At 32.5% G+C, this 18,520-nt stretch overlaps 1 protein-coding gene across 1 annotated transcript in view; it reads left to right on the top strand.

Annotated features, from left to right (window-relative positions):
* The first annotated feature begins 333 nt into the window (after positions 1-333).
* Positions 334-18,520, top strand: part of LOC129216371 (uncharacterized) — a 29,485-nt gene continuing 11,298 nt past the window's right edge. The window contains exons 1-3 of the mRNA XM_054850585.1: positions 334-349; positions 2,459-2,539; positions 14,394-14,516. Of these exons, the coding sequence (XP_054706560.1) occupies positions 334-349; positions 2,459-2,539; positions 14,394-14,516 (220 nt within the window). The remainder of the gene's footprint in view (positions 350-2,458; positions 2,540-14,393; positions 14,517-18,520) is intronic.

The raw sequence follows: 18,520 nt of genomic DNA, 5'->3' as shown, positions 1-18,520 counted from the left end.
CTAGTCTTAAAAAAATGTGCCCATGCTAGATTTTGGAGACTACTATAATTACAGATTTTCCACTTTTTTTAAATTTGAAACAATAAATGTTTTGATTCTTATTAGGAATTACTCCTCCTGTTACTAGCAAATACTTTAAAGCAAAAACTGCTCAAATGCTTTCCTTAGATTGGAAGATACATCAAAAGAAGAAAAAGATGAAAAGTGGAAAAGAGCCATTATCATCTGATTTCGTTTACAACCCTGAGAAAAGGCCTTTGAATTCTGAAGGTATTGTTTCTCATTCATCTTATGCTCATTAGTTGCATTCTCTATGCAGGGTTCGTACAAGTCATGGAAATCCTGGAAAGTCATGGAAAAAAAATAACAGAATTTCAGACCTGGAAAAGTCATGGAAAATTGAAATTTTCATTGAAAGTCATGGAAATTTATTTCAAGTCGTGGAAAAATGTCCTGTACAAAGAGAAATGAACAGGAGCTAAAGGAGCATTAGAAATCTTGAGTGATTTAATAGTATAACACATAAAAGCTATTAAAAGTGGGAAAATTGAAAGATCCAAAAATTGAATCTGAATTTTGAAATCTCATTGCATCCACTTCTGTCGCAGCTGCTTGTCATTTTCTGCAATGTGATTTTACTGCCTGGACATCACTTATTTTGAATTTTCTGTTATTTTCAACACTTATTATGTTTCATTCTGTAGTAGCAAAATTTCACATTTTTAGTTTTGCCACGCCCACTCAAAAAAAAAAAAAAAAGCAATTCAGTTACATGCAAGTTCGATAGTTCGATTCCATCACTCTTAAGGACTTTATTATTAAATTTATCAAAGTTTATCTTAATTTGTTGAATGTTTTAGAAAATAAAGATCTTAAGTCAGGCGATAGAATACAGAAAAAGAGGAATTCTATTGCTCTAAAACAGTAGTGCCCAACATAGGGCATGCAAAACTAATCCATGCGACTCACTGCTACGTTTAATGTCAGGAATTAAACATGTTCTGGAATTTCTGAACCTATTAATTTATATGCATTTGAAAATATGCAAGTTTTTAAACAAAACAAATATATTTTTGAATCAGAAGATTGATTCATTACTGAATGGTTTTTTCAAAAAAGATCTGGTTTAGAAACATAAAGAGCGAAACTATGTGGCTTTACTTTAAAGAACTAAAATACTGTCAAGTTATGTGGATGATTAATGGCACTGTTGACACTAAAAGGTAACATTTGAAGCAAATTTATTGAAATTTAGTGATGACTCATTCAACCTTTGTCCCATTCAATATCATTCTGCCTGTTTTTAAAAAAATATCAGACATTTAAGCATCATCATATTTGTTTCACTGCATTTTTACTTTACTTACATTTATATGATGAAGACAAATAAGAATAGTTTAGTTTTTTAAGTGTGCACTTATATTTTTTCCATTACGAGTAAGTGCTTCAATGAGGCTGTGGCATTCATATAGACGTTTTGCTAATGCTCATTACCAAATATTACAAAGTTTGAGATTAAATAGTGCTATTCTCTTTGTGTAACGAGGTCATGAAAATTTTCATTGAAGTCATGAAAAAGTCTTGGAAAAGTCATGGAATTTTTTCATCCAAATAGAGTATGAACCCTGTCTATGACAACTAAGAAGTTAGAGTTGAGTAACAACTAAGAGTTTACTGAGTCCTCATTACAGAAAGGGGGAAAAAATGAATTTCTTCGTGGCATTTAGCACGTAATTGCAAACATTTAAATTTTTCTCTTTTCACAAATATTCTGCATTAAACTCTTTACTCATAGGGGTGGATTCAGACACAAATTGGGTTTGCCTTGCGGCCACTTCACAAAATTTCATTTGTAAAAGCTTATTTCATCTTTTTTGAGCTCAATAAATTAGTCTGAAAGCAAAACGTCAATTAAAAAAGCCTAACCAGCTTCCAAGTCACTCCCAGTGAAATCCTTTGGCCAAAGGGATTTCAATTTGCATTTATGATAGCTAAATATGCTTTTCTTAAATTATTAACCGGAAGGGGTTTTAGATTTAATTCTTTTCTTTATAAAAACAAATAACCCATCTGTGAATTGAATTAAATTTTTTTTCTGTTTGAATTACTGATTATATTCTAATTTTTTTAATGTTCCTTTTTATAATAAAAATAATGAATTGAAATCTGAAATTCAAAAGTGCGAAAAAATTTATAATAAAATTGCTGAAGCCTAATTTTAAATGAGGGGAGAGAACAGCGTTTGAAATATTTTTACTTTGCATATTGCTGAAGAACTATAAATATTCCAAATGAGGTATAGATATTCAATGCTGTAAATCAGCAACTTTGTGCAAAACTGCCTTAAATTGATTTTTAAAACATTGGTTCTTAAACAAACTAATTTTTTATTTGTTTTCGTATAATTATTTGACCTTATATTTACAAACACATTGCCTTCTTTTTTTTTTTTTTTCAGAAATAGCAGTTGAAGATTGTGACCAAAAGCTTGATGTGAAGGACGAATTTTTTTCTGCTGATGTTGACAAACATGATGAAGGTACATTAAAATAATTTAGTTTAAAGTACTGATGTTTTATATTTGAGGAGGTACCAATCAAAACCACACATGTCCAACTTTAACGAAAATCGAGTTACCAGTAGACCTCAAGATTCAGAAAATTTTCAAGTGGCCAATGGCCACTAGACTCAAAAAACTTGGTGGCCACCAGTTTTACCGTGTTTTGAAAACAGCACTCTAGTACAAGAATGGGGGGAGGGGGGATTTCAATTTGCATTTTTCGAAACAAATATTATGAAAGTGATGTAAAGGAATGCTAACAAGAAATATAAATTACATTAATCATGGAAATATAAGAGGCATTGGGTGAAGGTTGGGAGCTCCTGAAACAAATGATTCATTCCACCCATTTTAAAGTTTCATAAGAAAAAAAAGTCATGAAACCAAAAATAAAGTAGTGTACACAGTACCATGGTCCCACAGTGAAAAAAAAAAGTATTTCCCATAAAAACAACTAATTCCTTGAAAATCTTTTTGTAAATCATTGCAAATGCCATGGTAGTAAAAATCAACATGCACTTTTCAGGTAACTAGTTTAATGAAAAGAATTAACTGTAAGAAAATTAGCACGAGGGGAATAGAAAAAATATTAGATAAACATATGATTTGAATTTTTTCAATAACTAAGATTATTATTTTTTTTTTTTTTTTTTTTGGCATAAAAATAATTAACTACAAACCTCCTCCAGTAATAAACAATTTGGCATTTACCAAGAATGTATTTAAAAAAAAAAAACATTCTTTTTGCATGTCTTTTCTATGACATGCTATTTGATGTCTTTTTTGGTTATTTGTTGAAACACTTCAAATTGCAGCCAAAAAGCCGCTTTATTCGCTAAAGGGCAGGGTTACGGTAGCGTGATTGCTTGGCGCGTTAAGCGATGAACTATACAGTTGGACGATTATTTTGAATTTTAAAGCTACTGTAAATCTTTTAAAATTTTGGCGAATAGTTTTAAATTTCAAAGAGACTTTAAAACCTTTTTTTTTTAAATGATCATTTCACATCAGGGCGGGGGGGGGGAGCGTAATTTTTTTTATTCAACGGACTTCCTTTAAATTCTTAGCACAAGCATCGCCGTGCGGGTACTGCTAGCGGAAATATAAGAGGCATTGGGTGAAGGTTGGGAGCTCCTGAAGCAAATGGTTCATTCCACCCATTTGAAAGTTTCATAAGAAAAAAATCATTAAGCCAAAAATAAAGTAGTGTACACAGTACCATGGTCCCACAGTGGGAAAAAAAAAGAATTTCCCAAAAAAACAACAACAAATTCCTTTAAAATCTTTTTGTAAATCATTACAAACGCCATGGCAGTAAAAATCAACATGCACTTTTCAGGTAACTAGTTTACTGAAAAGAATTAATTGTAAGAAAATTAGCACGAAGGGAATAGAAAAAAAATATTCGATAAAGCATATGATTTGAATTTTTTCAATAATTAAGTTTTTTTTGGGGGGGGGCATAAAAATAATTAACTACAAACCTCCTCCAATAATATGCAATTTAGCATTTACCAAGAATATATTTCCAAGAAAAAAAAAACATTTTTTTTTGCATTATTTGAACTAAGGGTATGACCAAACATGGCGACTACTAAGGGAACTATGAAGGGAAAACGATCAAAGGACTGGCTATTTGGCTTATATTTTAATCTGATGCGATTGAAGATTAAAAAATTACAACAGTTATTCGAATAAGTGGAAACTAGCCTCCGTTGTTTAAACTATTTTCAATGGAACGTATTCCTAATCGATTGCGAGTATTACCGTCCACATCACAGCAGAAGAAATATAAGATATAGTAATATAGTTTTTTTTCTTTCTATTTTTAATGATGTATAGGATTTTTAATGAAATACAGGATTTATGGGATAACATGGGATATTGTTTATGGCAAAGGAATGATAAAATAGGGCACACGGGGGGAGGGGGCGGCTATCTGCTGTCAAAAACAAGTTGCCTTTTCAAGTTTTAAATTAAATTATTTGTCTTCCTATTTTGACGATTTTTTCAGAATAAAGGCTGTGTGAGTTAATTGGGAATCAAATAGGATCGGAACGACCTTCGAGGGTTTATGTAAAAAAACATACAATATGATGGTTTTTTTTTCACATTTAAAGAGCCAAAATTTGCAACATATTTTTATACTTTCAGAACAAGATTTAAAGCAAAACATATAACTGTTTTAGAAAAAGATCAATAATTAATCCTTAAAAAACTACAATTAAGACAAATAGTCAGTTTTTAGCACATGTGTCTAAATCAATTAGAATAAAAAAAAATGCTCTGAAGATAAAATTTCGCATTTTTCCAGAAAATAATTACGAATTTCCCCGGAAAAAAGGGCACATTTTGCGTTGTTATCAATAGTTTGCATTGCAATAAACATCCAAAGCCATTTTCGGAAACTTAGGCTATTAAAAAGTCTTGTGTACTGCCATCTTGGGAATGACCAAATATGGCGGCTACGACAAAAATTAAGAAATAATTTTTTGAATTTGTAGCGGGAAAACAATTTAAAAATAATAAATCTTAGTGAAACTACAGTTCAGTTGAAAAGTTTTTAGCACATTTGCGTCCAAGGCAATGAGGATAAGATTAAGTTTTGAGAACAAAATTTTTCATTTCTCAAGAAAATTAATATTTAAAATAATTAAAAAAAAAAAAGTTGCAGCACATTTTGCGTTGTTTTCATTAGTTTGCAGTGAAAGAAAACATCCAATTCTGCTTTGTTTTTGGAAACTTAGGCATTTAAGCATCGTGTCTACTTCTATCTTATAAATGACCAAAAATGGCGACTACGTTTCATTTGTAGCTGAAAAAGACTTTTCGATTAAAAAACGATTTTCCTAATTGACCCTACCATTCGCAGGTTTGTGCTTTAGATGCAGGAAAATGTTCTTCTCCCGTTAAATTTGTGCATAATTCCTGTTCACCCTAGGAATTTTTTTCTTTGGAACTATTGAGGGGCAAAATTGGCGTTCGCGGTCCTTTTTAATTTTATTGCCGGCGTCATGTTGCCTCAAAACTTTTATGTTTTTTTTAATTTTTTTTTTCAGGAAACATCGATAAAACGAAGATTAGAACTCAAGGTGCAAAATTCATTGGGAAAAAATTGAAAAAAAAAAAAAATTGGGGGAGGGGGGATTTGAAATTTACCTGACATTTTTAACTATGTCGTTTTCCATGACAAATCCAGGTTTTCTGGAGCGTATGAACCCCGTTCAGTAACCGTATTTTCCTGTGTATTATCCGGGCGGCACTATAATCTGCAGGTTCTAAAATGGGCCTGAAGAAAAAAAAAAAGTTTCGTATAATCGGAGGTGGTGTATAATACGATGTAAAAAAAATAAAGTTTGAATTTAATATACCATTTGAGCAACTAAACTAAAAACGTGAAAAGGTAATTACTTTGAAGAAATAATCAAAATTAATCTGAAATATAATCTAAAATACAATGATTTCTCTTGAAATCATGATTGTAGTACGCTAATTACTTGAAAAACAGAGTCAAGACAAAGGAGCAAACTCTCTAATCTTGTGCAAATGGCTTCCTAATTCACTGTATTCTTGCTTTTTTTACATGCCCTAAATCACGTAAGAGGAGCATTCAAGCATCGTAAAATAACCAACATACAGGCAGGCAGTGAGAAAGAACATGCAAGCTTTGTAAAATAAACAACATCCAGTCGGAGTACGATCTCTATCGGTGAATCCTTATAGTACTGATGCATTGAAATTCTTTTCTTGGGATCTAAATTAAAAATAATCCCCCAAAAAAGTTGGCGACTGTAGAAATTTTTTGGGGTCGCCAATGTTGAAAACTGAGTCGCCACGTGGCGAGTGGCGACCGTAAATCTTGACCTTTAGTTACCAGCTGATGAGTATGGGAACTGTTTACATGTGCCCCTAGATGTTGTGTTTACAAGTGCCCCATCATAAACCTTAAAATTAACTTGCAAAACTAAAGAATTCTTAATTTAATAAGAAAATTTAAAACACTTATATATTTACTTGAATGTTCATATAGCAGTTTGAAACAGGGTTCGTTGATTTAAATCAAGTGATTTTTTGAAAAAAAATCATTGGTTTCAATCAATTGATTTGAATTAGGTGATTTTTTTAACAAAATCATGAATTAAAATCAGTTGATTTTACTTTTATAAATTAATTTTGCATTTTTAGAATGAATTGCTCAAAATTAAACTTTAAACTATCTTAACTTCAACTTGCAAAACTACATAGATCCCTCTTTCTGTGTGTGTAACAGATTTTCACTCTATTGCTTTTACTCCAAAATTCGTTTAGAACTAAATAAAAATTTGGAGTTTCTCTTATACACCATGACTAATGTAGTTCGGAAAAGTAATTGTGCAACATATTATTTTACACTAAAAACATGCATGATGATGAAAGCTTATCTTTAAGCAAGGAATGAAACAAAATCACATCTTATCTAAGCATTATAATGCATTTATCTAACGTAAATCTTAAAATATTATTTAATACTTAGAGAACTTATCTTAATTTTAAAAGTAAGTTGAATGGATTCATCTATGGTATGAAATATACTATGTTTATAAATGTAAAGTAATTAATATCTACAAATTGTTAAACATTTTAAAAAAATCTGATTTAAGTAAAAAAATCCGATTTAAATTTTAAAAAATCTGACTTTTTTGATGTTTTTAAAAAATTTTTTAAAAATCACGAACCCTGGTTTGCAATAATTAAGTTTAGCTTATTAGTTAGTTTAAAATATGTTTTCACGTGAAGAAAACTGATAAAATTATATAGAACATCTGCTAAAACAAAGAACTTGTCACTACTGAAACATAAAATGACCCATTGCTCTAAAAGTTTTGCAAAGGGGTAGGAGTGATGCTGCCGTTACGTGACAATTTTAAAGGTTTTTTGCTTAAAGTCATCTGACAAGGTTGCCACGCACATGGAAAACCTGGCATTATCAGGAAAAATGAAAATCACCTAAAATTGTCAGGGAAAAATCACAAGTTGTTGAAATTTCTGGAAATGTCAGGGAATTCCTTCCCAATTTTTTCACCTGATAGGTGAAACTGCTGTGCCATTCAGGCAAAGATGCAGCAGTTTGGTAAATGTTGCATTCCTGAAATGCTAATTTTCTGTATAGTTGAGACAAAGAAAATTCTAGCTCATTTTTGAAGACCGAATCTGATAAAGCTACAAAAGGAAAAGAAATATCCACATGAAAGTTCAATAAAGTTCTGATTTAATATTGTAATGTTTTATTTTGCCTCTTCTGAAAAAAAAAAAAATCCAATCCACACTTATGTAGTATTTTCGGCAATGCATCTGTGGTTTTATTGGTATATTAGTCCTTCATTCTGCATTTGTTTTTTCTTTTTCATGAAATGAATGATGGTTATAAAAATTTAAAAGCTCAAAAAAAAATTTTTTTTTTAAACATGCCAAAATTGGCTTTGCTGAAAATCACTTAATGCATTTGAGATTTCAGTCCTTTTTCAAAAAAAAAAAAGATTTGAAATTGCAGATTTTTTAAAGCATTTTTAATCAATGTTAAATTTTTAGTTCATCTTAACTTAAACTAGATATTGATTAAAATTATTGATAATTTTCGTAAGCTTTATTTGATTCATAAAGGAGGTTATTTACATTAGAAATATGTTGTATTGGTATTTAATAACATAGATAGAAATTCATTAACCTGGAATTTTCTCTAAAAGCAACTGGAAAACCTGGAAATGTCAGGGAAGTCCATTCTTGAACTATTGTAGCAGCCCTATCTAAGTGATCTAAACATCTAAAGTGATATAATCCCCCCCTTTTTTTAAGGCTTTCATTATCATGTACATTTTTAGTGTAAAATAATGTGTTCACTTGCCTCCCCCCCCCCCATCTGCTTAATGTCATGTGTACATACATCTAAGTGGAAAACTGTAACCTCTCTTTATATTGAGCTTATTGAGAGACAACAAAAGAGTGATAAATCAAAAACACTTTATAACCAAATTCATTAAAAGTAGCAATTCAATTAATGTAAAAATGACTTGTGCACCAGCAAAAGAATTAGTTTTTTATCACATTTGAATGATCTTAATAAAAACAAAAGAAAATTATCTTAGAAATTATAAAATCTCTTTTAAAATAAAATGAAAAATAATTTGAATTGAAAGCTGCAACTACAACAAATTTAGATGTGTAGAAAACATATTAGTTTTCTTCATTAATTAAAAAGGGAAAGAAAAAATCCTTTTTCTGAGAAATTATACATTCAACCCTCAATAACTTGAACCTTGATAACTTGAATTTTTCGATATCTAGATTACTTTTTTTTCCTTCATACTTATGATATTTTTGATGTTAAAATTACCTTGTTTAGTCGAAATTTTCAGTTTTAAACCTTCAATAACTCGAAATGTTTTGCTACTTCACTCGAAATCTTTTTCCTTGTTCTAAAATGTGTGCAAACAGGTTTCTGTTCTATTTTATGACGCTCAAGAATTTTCAACATTCCTCTCTTTTTGTAATTTCACCCTCTTCCACCCTTCCCCCTTCTTCTGAGATACCGTTCGTCACATACCTGCAGGGGAAACGCTGAAGAGAGGAAAGTAGGAGGGATGGCTGCTTCTTGTTACAGTACACTGCTGGATCATCTCATTCCGTTCTATCTTCATATCTCATACAGTGGTAGAAAAGAATCCGTTCAGATAACTTTCAAAACAGTCCATTTATGCGAATGACTTGTTAGCTATGGCAACCAAACGAGAATCGAATACGCTTTCCATTCAGGAGAAGAAATGACTTATTCAAGAAATGGTAAAAAGTACAAAAAGAAAAGCAAAATAGCAAAAGAGTTGGAAATTCCAAGTAGTACCATATCGACCATTTTGAAAAACAGAGGCTATTATGGAAAAGTGTGATGACGGCTTTTAGAAATGAAAGGGAATTCGAGTTAGTGAGTTTCATGATATGGAAAAATGTCTACGGTTTGCACAAAACATCCCTCTGAATAGAAATTTGATAAAAGAGAAAGCCGAAGCATTTGCTAATTAGTTGTGGGCCATTTAAATTTCAAAGAAAGCAATGAATGGTTCAAGAATTTTAAAAACCGAAACAACATTACATTTCTTTAGGTATGCAGAGAAAGTGCAATTGTTGATGAGGAAGTCTGGGTGGAATTTTTAAAAAAAAACTATGTGTGATCCTGAAAAATTATGATAAAAAAAAAATGTGCTCAGTGGTGATGAAATCAGACTGTTTTTAAATGCACTCTTGATAAAACCATGGCCATAAAAGGAGAAACCTGCAAAGGAGGCTAGAGGAGTAAACAAAGATTGACTTTGCTGCTTTGTGCCAACATGGATGGGACTGAAAAACTACTGCCGCTAATGATTGGAAAATCAACAAAACCAAGGTGTTTTTCAGGCGTGAAATCTTTTCCTTTTGCTTACGATTCTAACCGTAAAGCTTGGCTGACTTCCAAGTTTTTTGAAAATTGGCTAAAAGAATTAGAAGAAAATGAAAAGAGAAAAATGTTAAATCTTACTGTTTGTTGATAACTGCAAACCCCACAACATAATTCCAAAATTGGATTACTTAAAGGTTGAGTTTATTCTCCCAAACACGACATCAGAATTACAACCTGCTGATCAAGGGAACATTCACAGCTTTAAGATCAAATATCGCCATCAAGTTGTGAAAAAACTTTTGGCTGAATTTGAAGAAGGAGTCGAGCCTTCTGGAGTGACTATATTAGAAGCCATACAAATGACCGACAAAGCTTGGAATGGTGTAACTTCCTTAACCATTAGAAATTGATTTAGGAAAGCTGGATTCGTAAACAATGAGGATGTCCCCGGATGCGACATAAATGATGAAACTGAAAAGAGTCATGGAAAGATTGGGGACGACTTTCTGAACTGTTTGATCTAAATGAAGTGGTATTCCAAGACTTTCTAAACGTTGATGAAGAAGTTGCTGTATGTGGTCAATGGGAAGACCACAAAATTCTTTCTCAGATTACAGCTGGTGATCCGATTTCTGAAGAGGATGAAGAAGAGATCTGCAATCCTCACCAAAAACCTACAAACAAAGAAGCCCTATCGGCTAATGATGTGTTACGAAGAATTCTTCAAATCTCATCCACATATGATGGAAGAAACGTTTAGAGCGCTTTCTCATTTAGAAATTGTAGTGGAACAAGAATAAGACTTGAACTTAAAGCAAACCAGCATCGATTGCACTTGCAGTTAGCATATTTTTAATTAGCAGCTTAAACCAGCTTAAACACTGCATTTTATTTAATATTCAATGCTTTTCACGTAGGGCAAATATAAGAACATAGGAAAACCAAAATCACCGTAGATATGGCAAAGAAAAGCACTTAGTGATCTCTATAACATCCCTTGGACATATTTGACCCAGTAAATTGTTTTCTTTGCCATATCTGGGGTGATTTTGGCCTTCCTGCGTGTTCTTCAAGCAGGCATCCCATTGGCAGTGAGTCTTCACTGGACCAATGGTAGTTCCACCTCCACACAATATGCTTCATACTGTTAGCAAGGTCTTACTAGTTGCTCTTCTGTTAGCCTTGGCAATCTAAAGAAGTATTCTTTCCATCCTTGGAGACCTTTTGCATTTTCTGCCACATTTTCCCTACTTCTTTGGGCAACTGGTATGTTTTCTTTGACAGAAACATTGATTCTGCTGACAGTTTTTGGGGAAATAGTAAGCGTTTTCGCAAGTTCCTTTTGTGAAAAGGTATTTTGGTGTAACATACACATAACCAATGCTTTCTTGCGTGGTGAGAGATCAGACAGCTTACGCATTTTGCAAAATTCACCAAAACCGATGTTCAAAGGGAAAAACATGAAATTGAACTCTAAAACTGTTCCCTGAAACCACTGTGCAAAACAAAATCACTCATAAACTTGTTCTTTTGGTGGTCCTAGCGCAAAAATACACAAAAAAATGCTTAACACCACTCACAGCTGCAGAAAATGTTTTGGAAACACAAGTAAATGTAATGACGGAGGTTATCAGATAAGGCTCGATGCTGACATAGAGGGGAAACTCAAAGCAAACAGGAAATTTAGCGCCCAAATAACGTATATAGTACTTCGACTATTCTCGAAAAACATAATTAGGCTTTTAAAAATTATCTAGAGGCTATTTTTTAGCTGGGATCAGCGGCGTAGCTAGAGTGTTTGCCGCCCGGAGCGGTTCCTCAATTTGCCGTCCTTTCGTTGTGAAATAGCAAATACATAAATAAACTGTCAAAGGTGTTTCAATTAAATCTAGCTATTTAATTGAAGAAAAAATTAAACTTAATTATTCTCTATATACTTTCAAAAGAAAAAAAGGGGGCGATACAGGCCCACACTTTAGAAAATTGCAAAATTTAAGTAAAAAACGCAATTTTAGTAAAGTTATTAGAAAGGGCGCGTTGTTTGCTCCCGATTTTTAAGAAAAATGAAGTCTCTTTTAGCGTTTCTTTGTTGACGTTAGGGGATCGGAAGGCAACGAAAGGAAATTTTACGAAATTTTAAAATGCAGTTCAGCTACTTGGAAAAAGTCAAGGAAATCGAGAATGATCGGATATTTAATGCGAAAATTTTAAGCTCTGAAACATGCGATTTTAGGCTATCTTTGGCAACACAATTCCATGCGTATTCTAATGCAGTTTGTAGGCATTAGGGGAGAGAGGGGCACTGAGGTTTCTTACTGAAATGGTTTTAAAATTGAAATCAATTTTAAGGGTATCTTTGGTGGTTTGGGTGAAAGGGGAAGGTTCCGGTTCTTTCCTTGGAAAATGTTTTGACACCGAAGACTCAAAAACGCAGTTCTAGGTTGTCTTTGGTGACGTTGACGGGTTCCCTAATGGCTTAAAAAATGTTGTTAAACCAAGAGGTTCTCTCCTGAAAAATTTTAGTAATTGACAACTGTTTTTGGGCTTTGTTTTATAATGTTAGGAGGAAAAGGGGAAAGAGGGAGGTGTCCCTCTGGAAATCATTTTTAAGGCAGAAGTTCATTTTAGACTATCAGAAGGAAGGGTTAGCTCTCCTACTCACGCAAATTTTGGGCTATCTTTGGGGACATTAGGAATAAGGGTAAAGAATTCTTCCCTCGAAAATTTTTCAAAATTGAAGTTTTCAAAATGCAGTTTTAATCTTTGGAGACGTTAGGTGAGAGGGGGAGGATGATTAAGTTATCTCTCTCGGAAAAATTTCAAAAATTGAAGTCCTAAAAACATATTTTAGGTTATATTTGATCACATTAGGAGATCAAGAACATTCAGGATTCAAATGCTGTTTTTACAAATTGATATTGAAGTATCAAAGCTTTAAAAACATAATTTTAAGCTAGATGTTGGGACTTTAGAACAGAGGCAAGTTGTGAGTTCTCTTCGGGAAAGTTTTCAGAATTAAAGGCCTAAATATGTACTTTTTGGTTGTGTTTGCTATGTTAGAGGAAACAGTAGGAGTAGAGGCTCTGCTCAGAAATTTTCCAACATTGAGGTTTCCAACATAAAAACGTATTTCTAAACTATCTTGGGTGATAGCAGGAAAAGGGATGAGATATTAAAGCGCTCTCCTGCCTAAAAACATTTTCGCACTATTAGACTACAGACTTCCGGTTGGGAGAGGTTCCTAACCGGAATTATTTGAAACTGAAAATACTTTAAAACACATTTTGGACTATGTTTGAATCAGTTGAGGGTTCAAACCAAATGTTGAAAAATGAAATTCGCTTACCTTCCATAAGGAATAAACTAACATGCGTGATCCAAAATTGTCGGATAGATTATCTACTCTCAAAAGCAAGAAAATGGAATTCCCTTAGACTTCGTTTGAAGAAGAGAACTCTTGTAAAGAGTGGGAAATCAAAGCAAACTCTGCAACATGTAAAGTGCGATAAGCAATAAATTGTTTCGTGTAACATTTTACATCTCCCCCTCTTTTTCTTACTCCATGTCACAATTTTCCTGAAGTAAAAAAAAAGAGAAGTTTTTGTTTCACGAGCAGGCTTTCAAGAAACTCTCTTAAAATCCTGTATTAACTTTTTCTAATATCGAAAATTGAAAAAGTTCATTGTTTTCATCTTCCTGAAGGTAACCTCTACATTCTAAATAGCAGATTTTTGAAAAAAAATACTATGCACTTTTCATAACACACTCAAAAAGACAAAATAACTTTTCTTGGTCAGAATGGAATATTTTAGTATTCCTTTAGTATTCAATTATTGCAATAAAATGACACCACAAACAAAGAAAAGTGCGGCTCAAGTCAGGTAGAGAACTTCTTATTATTATCGAGCTTTCAATCATAAATTTGAGTGTTGAAACACGCATATTTTTCTTGGAAAGTTTGGTTTGAAATGACTTGAGCCGAACTTTTCTTCGTTTGTGGTGTCACTTGCTTGAAATAATTGAAAACTACAGTAATACTTAAATTGTCTATTATGCCCCACAAAATTTATTTTGTTCTTTTGAGTGCTTTAAGAAGATATTATCTGGCCTGCAGTAATAGATTAAAAACATAATTTCCTTATTTGGAAAATACATTTATTTTTTCCACATAAAAAGGGCTAATTCGCCGCCCTTAAAAAAGTGCCGCCCGGGGCAGACCGCCCCCTTAGCTACGCCACTGGCCGAGATATTTGATTTTCCTGTTTTTCAATCCATGAGTATAATAAATTTCACACCTCTGTATTGTACTTTTTGAGCAGTTTGTTTAAAGTAAAGACAAAAAAATTTTTAAATATTATTTTCGTATGAAGAGAGCAATATGCTCTGTTGTTATTTAGCTTTTGTAATTGTTTGTTTATTGCTTAGGTTCAAGTCATTCAGGATCTACAAATGTGGATCATTTATCTGTTAAGAATACTGTGGATGGAATACGAAAGCGACTAGAAGAAACTCTCTCAAAAGGAAAACATGAGGAATATTTTAAACCAGGTATAAATTTGTTTTTAAGCAAATCACTGATTTTTACTTTCTTCTATATCTAATATATAGAAGAAAGTATTTGATTTGTGCAAATTTTCGAATTTTGACGGATTAAAACGTTTTGAGGTGTGCCGAGTCCATTTCGACCATTTTTGGAAAATGTCTGTCTGTGTGTGTTTGTCACAGCTGCCAATTTGTACGATTTAGCCGTACATTCTAAGATTTTCGGACGTTTTGTACGATTGTACTGTTTTATGGCAGATTTTTATGATTTGTACGAGAACTGCACTGATAACAGCCTGGAGAACATTTTAAGAACTTGCAGAAAAACTATTGTTTTAAACAAGCTTTTGATAGGCAATTTTTGAAAGCTGCAAAGTCGGCTACTTTTCAAAGTTTAAGTTCAAAGAAATAAAAGTTTATTTATTTAATTTTATTTTATATTTATTTATTTATTTTTTGCTTATAAAAGCACGGATAAATTAAAGGTAAGGATTTGAAATCATTACAATACTTCAAGTTTTAATACTTTGTTTTTTATTGTCAAAAAATCGTAGATTGTAAGATTTTTTAAGTTGGCATGTTGGCAGCTATGGCTGTGTGTCTGTATGTGTGTGACTGGTTTTTGCAAAGAAAAAAGTACTAAAAGCAAGGAAGTTATAAATTCTAAGGGAAGGCTTGAGCTCCTACTCACCCCCCCCCCCCCCACTCCGCCCTATTTTGGGCGCCCTGGTTTTCAGACAATTTTCAACTACAGTCGACTCCCGCTACAACAAGTTTCGACTTATGCGAAATAGGAATAGCTCAATTTTTTCATCAGTAAAGAATTTTAGACCTAACGTGAATTCCTCGCCCACAACGCGAAAAATTTCGAAAGGGAATCATGGTGTTTAAATCACAGCTTTGTTATTGGCTACCAAAAATATTTTTTCTGTGAATGGACCTTCCTCCCTTTAGCATCACTGACAGTGGACATTCCCACACCGTACCAGTCTAAACTTCACTTTTTTTAGTGTATAAATAAATAACTACCCCTCATTTTATATTTCTTTTTTTCATTCTAAATGCGAAAGTTGAGGAAATATAATGACACCTAAGAGTGATGTTTCAGCTAAAGTTTGAAGATAGAAAGAAAAAGAGAAAGTTTCTGACAATTACGTAAAAGCTAAAGATTCTCGATGTGCTTGAACAACTAAAAAATGCGTCGAAGGTAGCACGACAATTAAGCATGAGTGAATCTTCCATTTGTACAATTATAAGTCAAGAAAAGTAAATCCATAAAAGTTCGACAAGTAGTGTCTAAGCAAAATGCAAAATCTGAAAATGGTAGCTTCTCTTGTATTGTAAATTAAAGAAACCAGAAAGAGGGGTGTTGCGAAGAACTAGCAAAGCAACTGTATTAAAAAATATATTAGAATAACGGTTTGATTATGCAGCATAAATCATTATCATCTTCATTTTACAAATATAATTTCCTGAACTACGTACCGTACTGGTTTATTTGATGTCCCTCTTTCCCATTGATTTTGTGCATCATAACAGGATTTAAAGAAAATGATAAAAAATCCGTTCTTTGTGTAAAAAACGGTAATGTTTTTTACACAAAGGAAAGGAATTGTTTAAAACAATTCCTTTCCAATGTGGTGTTTACAAATGTCTAAAATAAATGGTATGCTTATAAAAAAAGCAAGAAGTTCTGTCTAGAACTAAACGAGCCTACTTTCCCGTATACCAATATCGACTTTCTAGTATCTGATCAGTATTCTCAAAATTAGCTAAAATCGTAAATTATTTCAAACACATTTTTTAATATTTTAAGCTCATTTCGAGAAATAAAATATTCCTCCCTCATCTAAAGAATTAAATACGTAAAAAATAAATAAAAGTACAAATAAAATAGCAGCACCTTTTAAACAAATTAGCTAAATACATTTTTTCCATCAAAAAAAAATCAATCGCTTTCAAAAAGGAGAAAAAAAATAGTTCGTTTTTCTCCTGTTGCCAAAAGAAATTTTAAGAATGAATTAATGTACTTTCAAAAATAAATAAAAACAATAAAATGTCAACTTAAAGAAATAATTTTCATTGTCGAAAAAAAAAATCGTCTGCTCATATCTTTATGTAGAAACATAAAGGATTTCTCTGTCAAAAAATGAATACATAAATTAAAACTTAAGCTTGAAAATAAAATCAAAATATATTTAAAACAATTATTTCACAGTAAAAACCATGGCTGTGGAGTCAGAGTCGGAGTCCATCTGATTTTGGGACAAAAGAGTTAGATTCGAGATCCAAAAGTTTTAAATTCAAAGACTCGTAGTTGGAATCCATCATTTCCCCAAAAAGTCCGCAAGTCTGTCAATATTTGCAGAGATGGAGTAGGACTTATTATTTGATACAGGAGTCGGAGTCAGAGTTGAATTTCCAAGAGTCGGAGTCAGCCATTTTTCTTCCGTGCATAAATTTTTTCCAAAGCTAAGAAGTCAGATTCAAAGTCAGAAAGTCAGAGTCCGAGTAATTTTCGGGCACAGGAGTCGGAGTCTGGAGCACCAAAATTGTCGGAGTCGGAAGTAGGTCGTCAAGAGCTATTGTCAACAAAGTTTGTTTGAAGTAAATCTGCCTTTAAGTTTGGAATCTATATTGACTTTCAGTTTCCCCGTAGGCACTAATGTTGAGAGATTTGAACTGTTCAAAATGGAACGAAAACTTTTTCAAATCAAAAAGATATTTATGATACATGTTTTTCATCAAAAGCTTTTCCCTACAAAGGTGTAGCCACTTCGTCTCTAAGATCAAGATTTATTTTTGCTTTGAATTTCCCTGTAGGTGCTAATGTTAAGTTTTTTTGAACTGTTCAAAATTGAACGAAAAATTGTTCAAATCAAAAAATGAATTATGGGAATGAGATGTCCTCGCCAAGATCTTTCTAACAAAAAAAAAATTGTTCGAATCGAACTAGTCATTCAACAGTTATTAGGGGGGTACAGACAGACAGACCAACAGACATTTTCCCCCATCTCAATACCCTACTTTCCAATTTTTAATTTTTCAATATTTATCTAACTATTTTATTTATTTTTGACTTTTTTTTTTGTTTTTCGTGATATTTTTAAGATGCATTAAGCCTTTTATGCTTTTTTCTTCTTTCACCGACTTTTACTGGGAAAGTAGGCTAAAAACTACGCATACCCTTTTCGACAACGCGAAATTTCAACTTACGTGAAGATTCTTGGGACTCATCCCTCGCGTAAGTCGGGATTCGACTGTATAACACTAGCTCCACTTTCAAGACAATTTTCGATTACTTTTTTTTAAACGTTTTGGGGAAAGTTTTCATTATTTCTTATGAATGTTTTACTGTTATTACTTTATTTTAAATTCATTGTTAATTGATTTTCTTTCAATTTGAAAGACGCTTGGCCAGTTGCGATTAACAATGGAGTTGTGGAACTAGTTTACATCTGAAAGCTACTGTAAATGTATGTTTGATGTATTTTTTGTTTGGTTGTCAAAATATTTTAATTTCAAAGGATTATATTAAAGTTTTCAAAGGGTGTTTACGCATTTTAGTTAAAGAATATGATTATTGATTATTTGGCATCAGAAGGGGAGGGGGTGACTCTCTTTTTTTTCTTTTCTCAAGCAATAGCTTTTCCATAGATAAATTCTTTTTCCCACAGGGTACGGGCTTTCCTTTTTGTCTTAGATGTACCGTATTTTTTAATTACGTTGTTTTTCTGCTGGAAAATTTTTGTTCAAACGTTTTTGTTAGAAAGATTGGATCGCTTATCAGCTGGAGTTCGCTTTACTCGCTAATTGGGTAGGTTACTGTAGCTCGGTCACTTGGCAATAAACAATAGATTTGCGGGATCATTTTCATTTGAAAACTACTGTTAATGTGATTTTATACTGTTTTTGTTTGTTTGGTAAAACATTTATCATTTCCAAAGAAAAAACATCCGCTTCACTCGCAAAAAGACTGGATTCTATTAGTGTGGTCGCTTGGCGCGTCA

The sequence above is a fragment of the Uloborus diversus genome, chromosome 2 (genome assembly GCF_026930045.1).
Source record: "Uloborus diversus isolate 005 chromosome 2, Udiv.v.3.1, whole genome shotgun sequence".
NCBI classification, from domain to species: Eukaryota; Metazoa; Arthropoda; class Arachnida; order Araneae; family Uloboridae; genus Uloborus; species Uloborus diversus.
The sequence above is the reverse complement of the archived record's forward strand: the minus strand, read 5'-3'. Positions and strand labels throughout refer to the sequence as shown.